The sequence below is a fragment of the Protomyctophum parallelum genome (assembly GCF_964188405.1).
Source record: "Protomyctophum parallelum genome assembly, chromosome: 14".
Taxonomy (NCBI): Eukaryota; Metazoa; Chordata; class Actinopteri; order Myctophiformes; family Myctophidae; genus Protomyctophum; species Protomyctophum parallelum.
Genome location: NC_139709.1, coordinates 46,786,531 through 46,803,835, shown reverse-complemented (window position 1 = coordinate 46,803,835; position 17,305 = coordinate 46,786,531). Strand labels below are relative to the sequence as shown.

The 17,305-nt window shown below is 42.0% G+C and overlaps 1 protein-coding gene across 1 annotated transcript; it reads left to right on the top strand.

Annotated features, from left to right (window-relative positions):
* Nucleotides 1–182: 182 nt before the first annotated feature.
* On the top strand, nt 183–16,785 carry ccdc39 (coiled-coil domain 39 molecular ruler complex subunit; the record flags this gene model as incomplete). The annotated part of the gene is made up of 20 exons (XM_083782138.1): nt 183–272; nt 393–512; nt 984–1,130; nt 2,736–2,894; nt 3,670–3,762; nt 4,142–4,270; nt 4,772–4,963; nt 5,378–5,481; nt 6,179–6,311; nt 6,960–7,154; nt 8,080–8,244; nt 8,498–8,635; nt 8,901–9,109; nt 9,304–9,427; nt 9,805–9,964; nt 12,008–12,114; nt 13,325–13,468; nt 15,034–15,213; nt 15,845–15,936; nt 16,534–16,785. The coding sequence occupies 20 exons, from the start codon at nt 183–185 to the stop codon at nt 16,733–16,735; spliced, it is 2,883 nt and encodes a 960-aa protein (XP_083638264.1). The 3' UTR covers nt 16,736–16,785.
* Between the last annotated feature and the right edge of the window lie 520 nt (nt 16,786–17,305).

Here is a 17,305-nt window from a genome sequence, read left to right as displayed (position 1 = left end):
CACACACAAACAAATTAATGTTAAATGTACCGTATGCTTTTCTGGAACAATTCCCCAAGACCAAGCACTAGCAGGTAGGTGGCATTGCTATTTTAAAGTGTATTATTATAAATGACAAATGAAAGCGTTTTATAACCGCGTCTACTCTAAACGTTATAGCTTTTAGCAGCGCAGCAGGAGAAATGTCGAACATGCTTTTGGCTGAGGTAGGCTGGGGTGAGGGCTTCGCCCTCCCCATGGCAAACGCTGAAAACAAAGTTTTGCAAGATGAGGTGAGTGGACCATCATACACAAACAAATTGCAATACAAGATAAACTGTACTGTAGCCTACAATTCAAACAAGCTTTGGTCACAATTACAAAAACAAGTTTATGTTCTTAAACTCCAACAGATTGAGAGGAAGGAAAAGGAGAGGACACTGTTGGAGTATAAAGTTGGAGAATGTAAGGACAGAATACAAGCCATGTCTGAACACCTGAAAAACGTCAACCAAGAGCTAGCACACACTCAGGTAGGTGACTTGGCTGGATTGTCTGTCTGCACATACTGTCTGTCACTCTGTCTGCATACAGCAGTAGCCGGCGCATGATGTGGGCCTATGTAATTTAAATGTCTAAATATAATAGGTATTGGTGAACTAAGAAAAAAATAAAATAATATATATATATATAAATAAATCTGAATAAGCCTAGATTTATATGCATAATGAGTACAAAAAAAGAATTCTCCATTGTGGCATTGCTATTTTTCTTAAAGGGTAATACCGCTCATTTTCAACATTTTACTATATCATTAATATACCTTAGAGCTGAATCACATCATCAAGATGTGATTAACCATGTTAATGATTTTTTTCCAGGCCAACAGCTCTAAGGTATATTTATGACATAGTAAAATGTTGAAAATGAGTGGAATGCCCCTTTTAAGTGAAAAACTGAGTGCTTCCACCACGGAATATGAGATGTGTTCCCTATACCTACAGGCTCTGCACCTGGCCCGGGAGAGAGAGACAGACTCAGAGAAGCACCTCAAGGCGGTCGCAGAGCGAGAGGCAGGTCGACTAGGACAGGAGAACAGACGTCTACAAGCCGAGCTGGGAGCTTTGAGGGAGAAGAAAAACACCCAAGAGGTCATATTGTTATTCCTTAACTCTGAGAGTGGACAAAAATGTAACCAAATACCATTTGTCCTCAAATAACACACGTGTATGTCCTTATCCCAATGACCAGACTCGCATATAGCCTATACACAGAAAATTATGGTTCTTTAACCCATTCTGAACGGGCACCCATTTTGGTGTCAGCATCATGTTATGCTTTAGCTATTGAAAAATAGCAGATCTACAAGCTCATATCGCGCCACCGAGTGGCGCGATACGAGCTTGTAGGTCTGCTATTTTTGAAAAATCAAAGACACTTTTAGAATTTTTAGAATCTGATCTCAGGTCAGAATGGGTTAAAAGGCTACTATAGAGTGGTGCCCGTTGGGCACTGTCCTACTTGGAACGATGCAAGTTGGAAATGCATGCCCCACCCAGATATTATGTCTGTGTCCATATATGGAGAGTTATGTGTCAGGCTGCATGCCCAAATATGGAGTGCTGTGATGTCAGAACAGGCCAGCTCCATATACTGTATGGACCCTGGGCCCTGTCCAGAGCCCGGGCAGAGGTCTTTTTGTGGCGGTTCTGGGGCACGTGCACCCCTGTGGTGGTGTGGAACGCGTGTCGAATTTGATGGGTGGGGGGAACGGTTCCCAAGTTACGCGGATTACACACACAGAGAGACTTGGTGCATTTATAGTTAGATGGTTCCATGAAGAACCATAACATATACTGTATTTTATGTTTTATTTTGTGAATGATGAAATGTTCATTCCTCAGAAAGACCCGCAAGGGGTCGAAACATTGTTTCTCTTATCATTGAATGAAAGTTTGGGAGCTCAAGACCGGTGTGCGGACTTCCTACCTTCTCAATGATGAGATGTTCCTCTTATACAGTGGTTCTAGAGGCCCTTTGAGGAACCAACTGGTTCAACCCCAAAATCGACTATTTCTTATTCAAATCGATTTCAGATCGTCTTTTATAATCAATAAAGTTTTATTAACTGTTCCAAGAAAGAGAGAGGGGGGCACATCAGTTTGGCAAAGTAAAAATACCCATCAAGGTGATCTTTGTACAAATCAGTGACAAAATAGGACAAAAAAGGGAAGAGACAAAGGCACACAATTAAAAAAGCCTAATGCATGTTCACAAATACAAATAATATGAACCCATTAAAACCGGGAAATCATCTGTGTCATTTTAGATTTGAGCTATATAGCAACATAATATTTTCATAAAACTGGTTTAAAACAGTGGTTCACAAAAAAACCAGATATACAAGCTCATAGTGTGGCACGAAGTGACACGCTGCGAGCTTGTACATCTGCTATTTCTTAACACGTTTGTGTGTTTGAAAAGATTTTCAATGACTTAGATTCTTTTCTTAGATCTTTTTTGAACACACATCTTTTCTTCTGGGGGTCCCTAGCACAAAACATTTTCAGATGGGGGTCTTTGCGCCTTGACACGAATATGTTTCAGAACCACTGATTTAGATGGCATTTGCAGAATCGGCCTCAGGTCTTAATTGGTTAAAGGCTTTTAAAGTTTTCCACAAGAGTGCCTTGGTCTTTTACCTTTTTTTGCCTTTATATGTGTTGCAGTGCTGACGTCGTGTTTTCTGTCTCCAGAATGACATCTTCAAGGCCAACCAGAAGCTGGAGGAGCTCAGGAAGCGCCTGAACTGGGACCAGCAGACCCTGGACGCCTGGCTGGAGGAGTCGGCACGCAAAGACGACGACACCATGACCATCGTCAAGTACGCCCAGCAGGACGAGAGCAAGATCAAGGTGAGACGAATCCCCAATTTTGTAAGCGTTTGTTGGAATATGATCTTTATTGTGTATATATATATTTATTATTATTGATAGCTCTTATTGTGAAGTACAAACCACAGACCGGAAGTGCCTATTATCTGTCTGTATATAACCAGTGTAAATAAATCTGTCAGCACGTGTGTCGTACTGATCCAGCAACACTACAGCTGATGCCTCCTGGTGTGTTTATTTATTTACTCTAGTGTTATTCCTCCGTCTACTATTTCTTCACTTCTTATATTTCTGGTACAACACGCTATTACAGCTGTGAAACTTAACAGTTTTCACCATATTTTCCACAAGATGCTTCTAATATGTCTACCGTTTCTATCTGTACCTTCACAACACAGAAATAGCTCACTGATTATTTTTCTTTTCAAATTCCAAATATCATCTGATGCATTGGACATTATTCATGAGTCAAGTATGTCCATGGTTCATTGTTTAGATCAATATCGATGCCCGTAGTCTACAAAGCTAAATAACATAGTATGACAGTACAAACCAGGGCTTTAAGAAGCAAGTTCTGTTCTTCCAACAGAATTCCCCTCTTGTCTGTGAGTTAGTGTGTTATTGCACTCATAACCTCATCATTACCCCTGATTTTGATGTCCATTTGAAGATCTGACATTAATCTACTTTTATTTCAGTTATAGGCTTTCTTTTGTCCTAAATCTGATGTCAATGTTCACTTCCAATGGGGTCAGTATCTTGTGAATGTAACATCCATAATTGTGTCCTGTTTCAGTCCCTCACAGTAGCTATAGAGAAGAAGACCATCGAGGCTAATAAAATGCACAAAACACTGGACAATGCAGTGACCGAGACCATGCTGGCACAGGTAATACCATTACACCTCAGTATTAACTTTGTTTAATGAATAAAATGTTTGTCAAATCTCTATGGTAGAGTATTATAATACAATATAATAACTTATACAATTGGGATGGTTTGTCTCCCTGCTCTTGTATTGAGACACTTAGATCATGTCAAAGGTCACCTAGACACAGGACCTGACACTTAAACAATTGAAAGTTAAAATCAAGATTAAATGTATCCCTTCAGCAAGTAGGCTGGCTCTACTATGAGTTCAATGGTAAAAAAACATGCACTTGCGCAGGAAACCAGGTTCAAATCCGGCATAGAAGATGTCAGACACTCTCAGACTGAAACCATGCCATTGAGGACCGGTGTGTGATTCTCCTCTACTCTCTTAACAGATCAGTTTGGACAAGACAGCAGAGAACTTCCGGCAGGCCCACGTGGAGAGACAGGAGCTGATCTGTCAGTGGGAAAAGACCATCGCACAGATGAGGACACGAGATGCTGAGATGCAGCACTGTTCACTGGTAACCACTAGGCCACAATCAACTTGAGATACTGCCACAAATGTGCTAATATTTCGTTTCTGTCGGTGGAAACTTCATATGTCCAAAACCGTTGCTGTTCAGGATTCGAATTAAAAAACATCAAAAGTAGTAGATCTACCATCTCAAAATGTGCTGCTTGGCGCAGTGTTTCTAGCTTGTGAATCTGCTACTTTTGATGCTTTTGTGTGTGATCAAGTAGGGCGTTAATTTACAGGGGGGGGGAAAGTTAGAATATGGAGATAGGAGGTATGATTTACAATTACCCTGTATCACAGCTTTTCAATTTTGACCAGTGGTTCTCAAAGTGCGATCCTTGAGTAGGATCCTGGGGGTCCCCAGCTAAATTTCACACAAAATACTTTCAGATGGGGTCCGTGGCGACACAGGCCTGCCCTACAATTTGGGGTGTCTTGACATTATGATCGCTTTGAGTGCATATGTAAATGTGTGTTTGTTTGTACTGTGTCATCCTCCACCCAGCAACTAGCAGAGGTGAACCAGCAGATCAGGGAGCGGAGCACCACAGTCAAAGAGAAGAAGGGGTTTCTGGAGAACGAGATAGAGAACAACAGGGAACATGAGAGGAAGATCACCACAGCCAACAAGCAGGCAGCCAAACTCCAACAAGAATACCAGGAGCATGAGAAGAACCGTGCTAGGCTCAGAGACGAGGTCCGGTACCATACTAGGATTTCTCTTCTATTTGAGGGGCGCTAGCCCCTCCAATGCATGGCTTTTGAGGATTTCGTCACATGGCAGCCAAGTCTATGTGATTTGATGAAATTTCAATGTTTGTTTAGAGTACTAATGACATGAATGTAAATTGTTTGCCATGCAAGTCTACACGCTTTAATGTTTGTTTAGGGCACTAAATGACAGCCATGTGGCCGATATAGATACAGTGGGCGCCCCTCACTTTGAAGTTTTTAAAGGCAGTGCAACATGAAAATTTAGGCTACATATATCATCGATTGATTTATCGAGCACTTTTTTACTAAATAATTCAAAAGGTCAACAATAATTATAATCTAAATGATCAGTAATTGGTTTAAAATAAAGTCATACTATTGGACATTTAATTTGCAGTTGGAGAATCTGAAGCGCACGGTGGACAGAACGGCCACGGACGTGGAGTCTGTGAGGTCGCAGATCTCCAGCCAGAAGAGAAGCATCCAGGACAAAACCAACAAGTTAGTACAGAGTAGGCTACTGTACAACGGCATCAGGCATTACAAAATATGAGAGCTTGTAGTTCGGCTATATTTTCGCTATAAAGCGTAAACATTAAAGGAGAATTCCATGCTAGAATGCTTTCTTATCTTTCTTAACTTTCTTTGTAGTTGTTACGTCCCCACCAAAGATGTCCAGGTGTTTTTTGTGTGCAAAAACTCCTTATTGGCTATTTTCCCTACCATAAGCCCTCAATGAATTGCATTGCATTGAATGGGAATTGAATGGGGCTATGGGGTGTTGTGCTAGTTCGCTTATTTCCATCGAAAGAAGTAGTAAACTGTGCCGCTTGGGATATTATTTACATTATGAAGAGAGGATATATACAAAGAAATTATAATTTTGAGCGATGGAAATAAGCAAATTAACACAACACCCCATAGCCCCATTCAATTCCCATTCAATGCAATGCAATTCATGTAGGGCTTATGGTAGGGGAAATAGCCAATAAGGAGCTTTTGCACAAAATAACACCTGGACCTCTTTGGTGGGGACGTAACAACTACAAAGAAAGGTAAGAAAGCCTTTTAGTATGGAATTCTCCTTTAATATGTGTGTTCTTGTGTGTGTGTGTTCTTGTGTGTTCTTGTGTGTGTGTGTGTGTGTGTGTGTGTGTGTGTGTGTGTGTGTGTGTGTGCGTGTGCGTGTGTGTTGCAGACTGACGGAGGCCCAGCTCCACACAGCTGCGTTGGAGCAGAAGCTGCAGACGGTGCAGCAGACGGCTCTCAGCACGGAGGAGAGAGCCGCTCAGATGGAGCAGATGCTGCAGGATGAAGAGGAGGCCATGAAGGTGTGTGTGGAGCATGGGAACCTGTTTACAATTACTATCTAGTAGGGATGCATTCATCAGTCATCATATCTCTATAGATCTGTATCTGCCGTAAGAATTCAGTATTGTATGGAACTGAGCTCAAAACTATCGCTAATGTTAATAATATTTCTGACGGCCAGAAATCTCTTATCTACATGTTTTAACATTTTGTAGATCTGCTACTTTTTCCATTGTTTTAATTTGAATCCTGAAAAGCAACAGTTTGGGACATATGAGGTTTCCACCCGACAGAGACGATATATCATTTCATAATATTATTCACGTATGTGTGTGAATCTGAAAAAGCCTTTTGTGGGGAAAGCTTTCAAAAGGGTCAACGAGTTAGACAATACTAGTAGTAAAAATGCTACATTGAAGTTGTTTGAACTGAATGTGCATCAGTTGGCCCAATAAATCAGCTAATAAGAATGTACCTTTTTCAAGTGAATCCAAGCATGCAGTCTGCATCGCATCTCTATAACCTTTATTTAACAAGGCAAAACAAGTAACGAACAGATTCTTATTTACAATCCTGGCGTGCCATATCAGAAGGCCACAGGTTCACTCACAGCATGTTCAAAACAGGAACAAGTGTTTGAAACAGATCCTTCCACACTCATGTTGCAGGAGTTGGATGTGCAGCTCCAGCGCCAGCGGGAGGCACTGTTTGGTGAGAAACAGGCGCTGCAGGCTCTTCGGACCAAAGAGAAGGACTCTGTGGCCAAGTTGACGGGAAGCAGGGCCACACTGGCCGGTCTGGACAGTCACCTGAACAAACTGGACCACAACCTGCTCCAGCAGCAGGAGATCATGTACAACCAGGTATAGTATAACCAGGCACGGCCACTTACACCCCACATGGTTGACCAGTGTTCCACAGGGCTCAGGTCAATTTGAGAGCAATCTCTCTTTTCCAATGATCTCTCCCTGATTACAGTAAACGTAGCATAAGTATTAAAACAAAACAAATGACAAGACGTTTCAGGATTTTAAAGAATGCAAATACAGACAGCTGTCACAGTATTTTTCACAAGCTGTTTAAAGCGAGCAAGTGAAATTAAGTTCTCCAATTTAAAATTTGTTTTCTGTTGTGCGGAAAGCTTTGGAATGTTTAACTGTTATAACATTTAATAGGGACAACAGGGTTCAAGTGGTTAAAGCAGTATTGTGCAATATTTGCACTTAAGCAAATGAGGCCATAACTACTTAAACCCAATATAGTTCATTGATGAGGGTCCCCCAGGGGTCCGTACTTGGTTCCCTGCTATATTTTATTTATTTATTTATTTATTTATTTATTTATTTATTTGTTTGTTTGTTTGTTTGTTTGTTTGTTTGTTTGTTTGTTTGTTTGTTTGTTTGTTTGTTTATTTATTTGTTTATTTATTTATTTATTTGATGAACCTACATTTTCTTTTTTTTAATTGATTGAACACTTTATTAGTCCGAAATAAAACATGTGGTAAGACATTAAGGCTAAAAAAGCATAACACAATGTCCTGGCGACTTGTTTCCATTGTGGTCAGCAGCATCTGTGTAAACAACACAGACACTATCTGACTACCGGTATTTGGCATTCTTAACATTTGTGGTTTAGAAAACAAATCCATGACACAAAAAAACAGGCGTAATTATGGAATTGTTATGAAGTCCGCTCCGAAGACTCTGGGTTCGCCTCCGAGTCCCAGACCTGCTCTCAGATCTGGTCAGACCGCTGTCCCCTCTGCGTTCCCCTGTCCTCGCGCAGGACTTTCAGATCCAGCAGTTGGAGAGGAAGCTGGCTCGGCTTCAAGGCGAGGTGAGCACGGAGGAGAAGGAAACGTTGGAGAAGAAGGTCAGCGAGCTGTCCGACGCCGTCGACCAGAAGAAGAAGACGCACAAAGTGCTGAAGGCTGAGCTCAAGCAGCTGGAGGTACAGCCTCACCCCAACGCTCTGAAAACCACTCTTTGTCAGGTCAAAAAATGAACCTGGCATCTCTCTAAATAACATGCCATCTCAATAAAATTTTAACCTTTGCATAAGACTGCATGGTCGTTAATACAATAACAGTGTGTGGACACAGCTAAACAAATCTGATTTGCCTGCAGTCTGAACAAGACACTAGTCTTCCTGCTGTTAGAAAGATGTTGATGTTAATGATCGACTTTGTTCACCGCTCCGACAGGACGACATCCTCTGCATGAGGAAAGCAGCGGAGAAGACTGGAGCGGAGAAGAGAGATCTGACCACGAAGATCGAGGAGCTGCAGCTATTCAACGACACCACAGACAAGGAGCTGAAGAGGCTCAAACTCAACAAACAGGTATCTGCAAATGCCTCCTGCTGCTAGTAGGGATCTGGATGAATGCCTCCTGCTGCTAGTAGGGATCTGGATGAAAAGTGTTATTTCCATTCTTACTGACAATTTATGACATGAAAAGGTTTGAGAAGCACTGACATAGAAAAGAAACATAGGTTTTTCAGAAAACTGTTATAGGATTTAGAAGACATTCACTATGAGCTTGTAGATCTGCTAACCAGTGCTTTGTTCTTGACCCATCTCTCTCTCTCCTGATGGGGGGCATCAGGACACCATGGTGGAAGAGAAGATCCTGAGGCTGCAGGTGAAGCGCCAGAGAGACCAGCTGTATGAGCATGCCGACGGCGTCCTGTCCCAGGAGAAGAGGAGGCTGCAGATGCAGGAGGCGATGAAGGAGAGACAGGAGGAGATCAGGGAGCACAGGGAGGTGCTCACCATGCACATCAAGATCCACAACCAGGAGAGACAGGGCATCAGGTACAGGAACACCTACTGTACCTGCTTTTCACGCAGACGTGCTAGGGCTTGGATCTATAGCCTTGAACAAGACTGACCGATTTTGACAGTGAACTGTACTTAGTAAACGAATGTTTAGTCGACCAGGTATTACAAAGATATGATATATTATATTAACATCCGCCCAAGCTCACATGTTATACACACATTTTCAGTGCAGAGGTGCACGAGAGACTGTCTAAGATCGACATCATGAGGAAACGCTACGAGATTCTGACCTTTTCAATGGCCGCTCCTGAAGGTGAAGAGGAGATGTCACAGGCATATTATGTCATAAAGGTAAAAATGAGCTTTCTTCTGCAGGCCAAGTATCATTTGTCTCTTTCCAACCAGTGTCCCTATCTTGGGCATGTCATTATGGGTGAGCATTTTTTTCACGTGTTTTTTCAGGTCGGGATACCAATTTTAGCCATCAGGAGAGAGAAGTCCTGATTGTTTATTATAAGGATAAACAAGTGAAATCAGAAGTGATGACACAAAGAAATGAGCAGACTGTTGAAACTGGAACACTCTACATTTTAATCTGATAAATGGGTACTCTCTCCTGATTGGATGAAATTTGCAAACCCAACTGGAAAAAAAACCTTTAACCAAAAGAATATCACTAACTTTAACTTTAAGTAGTATTTTATAACATGTGACTCCATGGTCTCCAGGCTGCCCAAGAGAGGGAGGAGTTGAAGCAGAAGGGAGACGAAATGGATGGAGAAATCCGCAAGATGGAGAAGGAGATTACAGCCTTCGAGAACACACTGGAGCTCATAAACAGCTGTAACGCATCCTACCGCAAAGCCTTCACCAAAGTACCTGAGTCTAGTACGTACTATATACTATATACTATATACTTTATACTCCTACCGCAGAGCCTTCACCAAAGTACCTGAGTCTAGTACGTACTATATACTATATACTTTATACTCCTACCGCAGAGCCTTCACCAAAGTACCTGAGTCTAGTACGTACTATACTATATACTATATACTCCTACCGCAAAGCCTTCACCAAAGTACCTGAGTCTAGTACGTAATATATACTACTCCTACCGCAAAGCCTTCACTAAAGTACCTGAGTCTAGTACGTAGGCCTACTATATACTACTCCTACTGCAAAGCCTTCACTAAAGTACCTGAGTCTAGTACGTAATATATACTACTCCTACCGCAAAGCCTTCACTAAAGTACCTGAGTCTAGTACGTAGGCCTACTATATACTACTCCTACTGCAAAGCCTTCACTAAAGTACCTGAGTCTAGTACGTAATATATACTACTCCTACCGCAAAGCCTTCACTAAAGTACCTGAGTCTAGTACGTAGGCCTACTATATACTACTCCTACTGCAAAGCCTTCACTAAAGTACCTGAGTCTAGTACGTAATATATACTACTCCTACCGCAAAGCCTTCACTAAAGTACCTGAGTCTAGTACGTAGGCCTACTATATACTACTCCTACTGCAAAGCCTTCACTAAAGTACCTGAGTCTAGTACGTAGGCCTACTATATACTACTCCTACTGCAAAGCCTTCACTAAAGTACCTGAGTCTAGTACGTAGGCCTACTATATACTACTCCTACTGCAAAGCCTTCACTAAAGTACCTGAGTCTAGTACGTAGGCCTACTATATACTACTCCTACTGCAAAGCTTTCACTAAAGTACCTGAGTCTAGTACGTAGGCCTACTATATACTACTCCTACTGCAAAGCTTTCACTAAAGTACCTGAGTCTAGTACGTAGGCCTACTATATACTACTCCTACTGCAAAGCTTTCACTAAAGTACCTGAGTCTAGTACGTACTATATACTACTCCTACCGCAAAGCCTTCACCGAAGTACCGAGTCTAGTACGTAATATATACTACTCCTACCGCAAAACCTTCACTAAAGTACCTGTGTCTAGTACGTACTATATACTACTCCTACTGCAAAGCCTTCACTAAAGTACCTGAGTCTAGTACGTAATATATACTACTCCTACTGCAAAGCCTTCACCAAAGTACCTGAGTCTAGTATACAACTCCTACTGCAAAGGCTTCAGCAAAGTCAGGAGCCCGAAATCCCCTTCCCTAATGGCTCTGAACATGTACAAATACAACATCTAAGGTGCTTACCCTGCTGCCCCACATGTGCGGTTTATCTGCGCCTAGAGTTTAAAACCTGTAGGTCCAATACAATTGTTTTAATCCATTCTGTTTTGAAATCGTTCGTTCATCCATCCAGCCAGTTACAGACGAGGAAATATCCAAGATGGCGGAAAGATTCCGAGACAGAGTGGTTTCTTCATTCAGACTAAATTGTAAAGTGTCAAAGCTGCAATTCATAACTTGTTTTAGGGGCTGTGTCCAGAAAAGGTTTTGTCTGCTCCTGTGTTCAGACTGTACGTTTGAATTGTTTTCAATGAAAAAGTGCCACGTCATTTATGCTATGTTAGAAACACCATGACGTGACGAGTTACTACTCGTCATTTGGGGTGTTTGGCTGAGCATGTTGAACACCTTGATGCACAGAGTCTAAAGCCCTAACCACACCAAAGGGTCGGAAACTGTTTTTAAGGTAGACCACACCAATACAACTCATTGAGTTGCAATAAGTTGCATTGATGTGATCTACCTTCAAAAACGTTTTGTCCCAACCTGACCCATTGGTGTGGTTTGGGCTTTACTGAATAAAATGTCATGTTAATGTTATGTTACTACAGTATAACAGCAACTAATACAACTGTGGGGGTTGGTGGTAGTTAATCTCCTTGCTGTTATATTGACATCCTCATGTCATTTTCCTTTGCTTTCTTGTTTAAAGCACATTGAATTGCCTTGTTGTTGAAATGTGCTATACAACTCAAACTGCCTTACCTTGCCTAGGTGAAGAATACCAGAAGAAGCTGAAGTTAGAGGAGCAGGAGAGAGCAGCCGAGGATAAACTCAAATACAAGAAACGACAGATCAGAGAACTGCAGGAAGACATACAGGTCATTGTGACAGGGTTTACCAAACATTGGTTCCAGACCAGAACCAATGCGAAATAGCAGATCTACAAGTTCACAACGTGTCACATCACGCTGTATTGTAAGCTTGTAGATTGGCTATCTAAATGTTCTGAAAACTTAGGTCAGGTTTTTAGAGGTGTTTCTAAAATTGACCTCCGGTCTAAATGATGGTTATTTCACTATAAAAAACACTTCTGGGGTCATTTTCACATCTACTCTGCCTTTTGTGTGCACCCCAGACAGTTTTTGCTTGATTAAATGTTGAGATATTTCACACGTCCTTGGTTCTGGTAACTGATATTATCCTTCTAATGCGTGAGGAGACCCTCATTTTTTTTGATCAGTCCGAGTTAAGACCATTCAACTTCAGGAAAAATGTTTTAAAGTGAAATACTCAGTCACGGCGCAGTCACACCGAAGTTTAATTCTACCTATGCGGGTGGATTCTGCCTATGCTTTTCAATGTTTGTTTTGTAGCTCTGTTGCTCTGTTCCCATTGAAAAGCATTGCCAGAATCCACCCTTAAACTTTGGTGTGACCGCGCCTTAAGTGGATAATTCAAAAGGAATTGAATGTTTGGCCTTCCGTCTAGGAATTCTTCTCTGCCTTTCACATGCACTAGTGCACTAGAATGTCCTCTGCCCTCATTTTAGCTTTTGTCTTTACTCTGACATCTTCTTGTGAGGATTACAATACGCTGCCGTGCTAGATCGTTTACATTCTCCTGTGACTGAAATAAGAGGGCAGCCTGACAATAGACTGGCAACTCCCTGTACTTACTGTACCTGTGTGTGTGTGTGTGTGTGTGTGTGTGTGTGTGTGTGTGTGTGTGTGTGTGTGTGTGTGTGTGTGTGTGTGTGTGTGTGTGTGTGTGTGTGTGTGTGTGACTCGTATTAGTATACTCGCGAGAGCCAAATTTCCTCCACAGGTAATTTGAGAAAATGTTTAGAGTTAAGGCTTACAATTAGAAAATGTTTCAGGTCGGGGGTTATAGGATTACACATTCAGAGGTTAGGTTAGATGGTTTGGGTTAAGAGTTATAAGCCTGAGTCATACTTAATTACCGTACATGCTTCCGTGTTTTGCGAAGCTCAGAGCTTGTACTAGACATTTTGTACTAATTGCTGTCCCAAAATGGTGATGTCCTCATGGCTAACTGTGCGTGCGTGCGTGCGCCTTCCTCCACATCCAGGAGATGAACGGCACACTGGACCGTGTGGCGCAGGAGGAAGTCAACGTGCAGAGTGAGCAGATAGAGCAGACGCAGTCCCACATTGTTCAGCTCAACAAAGAGCTGGCCTCTCAGAGGGACAAACTCAACCGGGTCACTAAACAGGTTTGAATGCTCAATCATGTGGCATGGTGCACGTTGCTCAGCGTCTCCGCCGCATCAAGTGTCACACACTGCAGTCTATATACAGTACGTGACACTTAACCCATTCTGACCTGAGATCAGATTCATACGAGGTTTCCGCCGGACACACACTGGTCTGATGAACCCATTCTGACCTGAGATCAGATTCTAGAAATGTCAGTCGTTCTTCGATTTTTCAAAAAATAGCAGACCTACAAGCTCGTATCGCGCCACTCGGTGGCGCGATATGAGCTTGTAGATCTGCTATTTTTAAATAGCTAAAGCATAACATGCTTTAAAAATGGGTGCCCGTTCAGAATGGGTTAACTTGTGAGGCGGCCCAGTGTAGCTCGGTGGTTCTCAAACCTTTTCAAGTTGTGATCCCCCCAAAATAATCATATTTGGAATTTTATAGGATCTACAAGCTCACAACACCTAATGCGAGGCGTTGCGCCCTGCCGTGCGCTTATCTAAGCCACCTGAGAAGACCTAAGCTAGGTCAAGCTGTATAAAAGCCAAATTTCCCCTCCCCTGGGGACCAGGAGATACCTTTTGGTTAAAATTGACTGGAAGTTCCACAGTAGTTTTTCCATGATTACTTCCTGTGGTGACTCAGAGCCTCTGCCTGTGAAGACCAAAAACCTAATGGCCTAGAGGGAATTCCCCTTTAGGCTGGTAGTGGATAAGATGTTTAGCTTTAGTTTCCCTTCCTGCGTGGGAGGCCTGGGTTTGAATGCCCAGTATTACACTCGGGGCCGGATTTACGACTGGGCTAGGGTGGACTGCAGCCATCGACGGAAAATAATAATAAAAATTTGATTTCCACTCCTGCCTGTAGGTCAGTGTCTTTATAGTACCTCATGGTGTGATGCAGGCAGGCTATTCAGCTCTCCCTCTACTGTCCTACGTCAGGTGTTCTGGCCTGGTCCCTTTTAGGCTTACCGTCTGGTGTAAGGCAGTGACCATAATGGCTCAGTAAAGAGTGTCAGAAGCCAGTAGTCGTAGAGCGTCATTTTCAGATAACAAAATGATACCTGAGAACCGTGTACACACAAACACTCAACATGCTTCATCATGACCAGTGTTCCATGTGTCAACACAGAACAACAATATTGGTTATCACAGCGCTAACGTCTTGAACCCTAGTGTACCTATTCTGGGGGTGAAGTTCAGCGAAAAACTCACAATAACTAACAACACAAACCCCAGTTATTTGCAATATTCAATAGACTTTGATTTGTAAAATATGAAAAAAGCAATTCCATCGTTGATCCAATGCAAAAGTGGATTTATTATGTCTCTGTCTCTAACCTATTATGTCCACAACTGTTACTTTTCAGGATTCAAATTCAAAAACAGCAAAAGTAGCAGATGAACAAGCTCAAAACATGTCGCTTAGCACTGCGTTTTGGGCTTGTAAATCTGCTACTTTTGATGCTTTTGTGTGACGCTGTAGTATGATCAAGTAGTAGGGCATTATTTTAAAGTTAGAATATGGATATAAGAGGTTTCCGCCGGCTGACAGCGACGTTTATGTTTCTTTGCAGTGCTCCAGGCTGACCAAGGATGTGCGCTCAGCCAGTAAGAGCAGAGAGGAGACGTTTGTAGAGCGAGACATTAGACTGAGAGAGATGAGAGACTTCAACAAGACGCTCAACAGAATGCTGCTGGACGCCATGGAGGAAAACCCTGATCTGAAGACTCAGCTAGAGAAGTACTTTCTCCAGGTAGCGTTAGATAAACATCACTTAAACGGTCGGCCACTACACCCATTTTCAACCTTATCTTCATATAATTGGTCCTCATATGGCATATGGCACCATTCCTGTCTACTCACTCTGAAGGGCTCTGGACAGTTCCGAAACCTGCCTACCAGTGACATCATCGGTAGGCAGATTTGGCCATTTAAAGCAACATTTCAAACCTTTTTTTATTTATTTTTATTTAAGGACACCCACAATCATATTATACAACAATCTTTCAAATAGTATTTCTTTGATTTCAAACCTTTTTTTAAACTATTATTAATTCAAGAACAATGGATTCCATGCCAGCATGCTACATTCCCAGGAAGAGAACAGCTGTACTTTGTATTAGCTTGTTATCCGATTCCTCATCGATTATGTTTGACTTTGTTATGTTTGACTGGTAGTCGGGTTTCTGAACTGTCCAATTAGCCCACCAATGAGATTTAAAAGCCAGGGTTGTGGTGTGTGATTTTGATTTGTCTCATTTTTGAAACCCAAGACAAAAGCCTGACACATGTTATTCTATGGACTGGGTTTTCACATTCAGAGTCAAGTGAAAGACATGGTTGTAAGCATTAGATTTAATTTGCCGTTCTGGTTTGTCTGCCAGGCCAACCTGACTCTTCCATCACCTCCATCATCCACCCCTAGCAGCAGACTGAGCTCCAAGACAAGCTCCCCTCGCAGCTCTGCCTCGCCCAGGTTAGTGTCTCACAGCCCAAACCAACAGGTCTACAATACATCCCTTACACTTACAGGATCCAAATACAACCGTGGAGGGATAAGCTGTCTAGAATAGAACTCAATGTCAGATCACTCCCATTTAACATTCATTTGAGATTTCCTCCAAGAGCCTCCCGGTTTCTACACAAGTGCATATTTTGGTTGAAAGTCCAAAGATGTCCTGTATAATCTGAAAATCTTTTACCACAATACTTAGGAGTATTAGAGTCTCAGTGGTTGAAGTGTAAGTAAACATAATTGAAAGGGATACATTTGAGGTTAAGTGTAAGATAAGATAGTCACCAAAGTCAGCATAGCAGATCCAGACAGTCACAGGGCAAGAAAAGTACTGTAGTGGATACAGCAGGGTAAAAGACATCAGACGCAAAAGTAACACCATCAATAATAATGAACAAAGTTTACACAATGCTTGCATTATGCAGGACAAAAGAGTGTCCTGCTATGCTGCGCGCACAGTACATAAGGTATTGCTAAGCTCTTTTTATACATTTATTATTTTATATTATTCTTATGTGTGTGTGCGTGCGCGCATGTGTGCGTGAATGCGTGCTGCAGGTCTTCAGCCAGCAGCAGCCCCACAGCATCTACCGTGCGGACCCCCACATCCGGAGCATCTACCGTGCGGACCCCCACATCCAGAGCAGTGGATCTGGGTCTGGGTCTCTCTGTGACCTCCGCTCCACTGAGCACCCTGGCTCATCCATCCAGATTGTCCAGTAGCAGTAGTAGCAGCAGCAGCAGGCACACACAGCGCTAGGCTGAGGCCATATGGACAAAATGAAATAGCACAAACTATATTGGACCAAATACCGCTATCGATATTGTGACAATATTGTATGGATGACTACTGGTGCTTTCACAAAATATTTACATTTTTACATATTTAGTCGATCTTAGTGAGCTTGTAGATCGCCTATTTTCAACCTAACAGGTTTGGTATAGAGGGGGAAAGGCATAGACCAAGTCATACCAATACCCCTAGTCAAGCCCGGTCAACTGTATTATATAGGGTTTAAGTGGTAAGATGTTCTGATCTGGCCACTACTTTAACTATCACTTTTACAGTTGATACTAGTTTTGTCCATTAAAATGATATTAAAATGCTGCGATTCACTGGACTGATGGACTATGTTTCTGAGGTTTTAAGTTATTAAGCGATGGTTTGTGTCATAAGATGTTCTGACATTTGAAAAGTATATTGATCAAATAAATGACTTGTATACGTTCTCTTGATTTTATATATTGTTTCGAATGCTCAAATGTTTAGCTCTTTTTTTCAAATTATTAACTTTGAAATCATATATGTATCCCAAATGAATGACTGCTT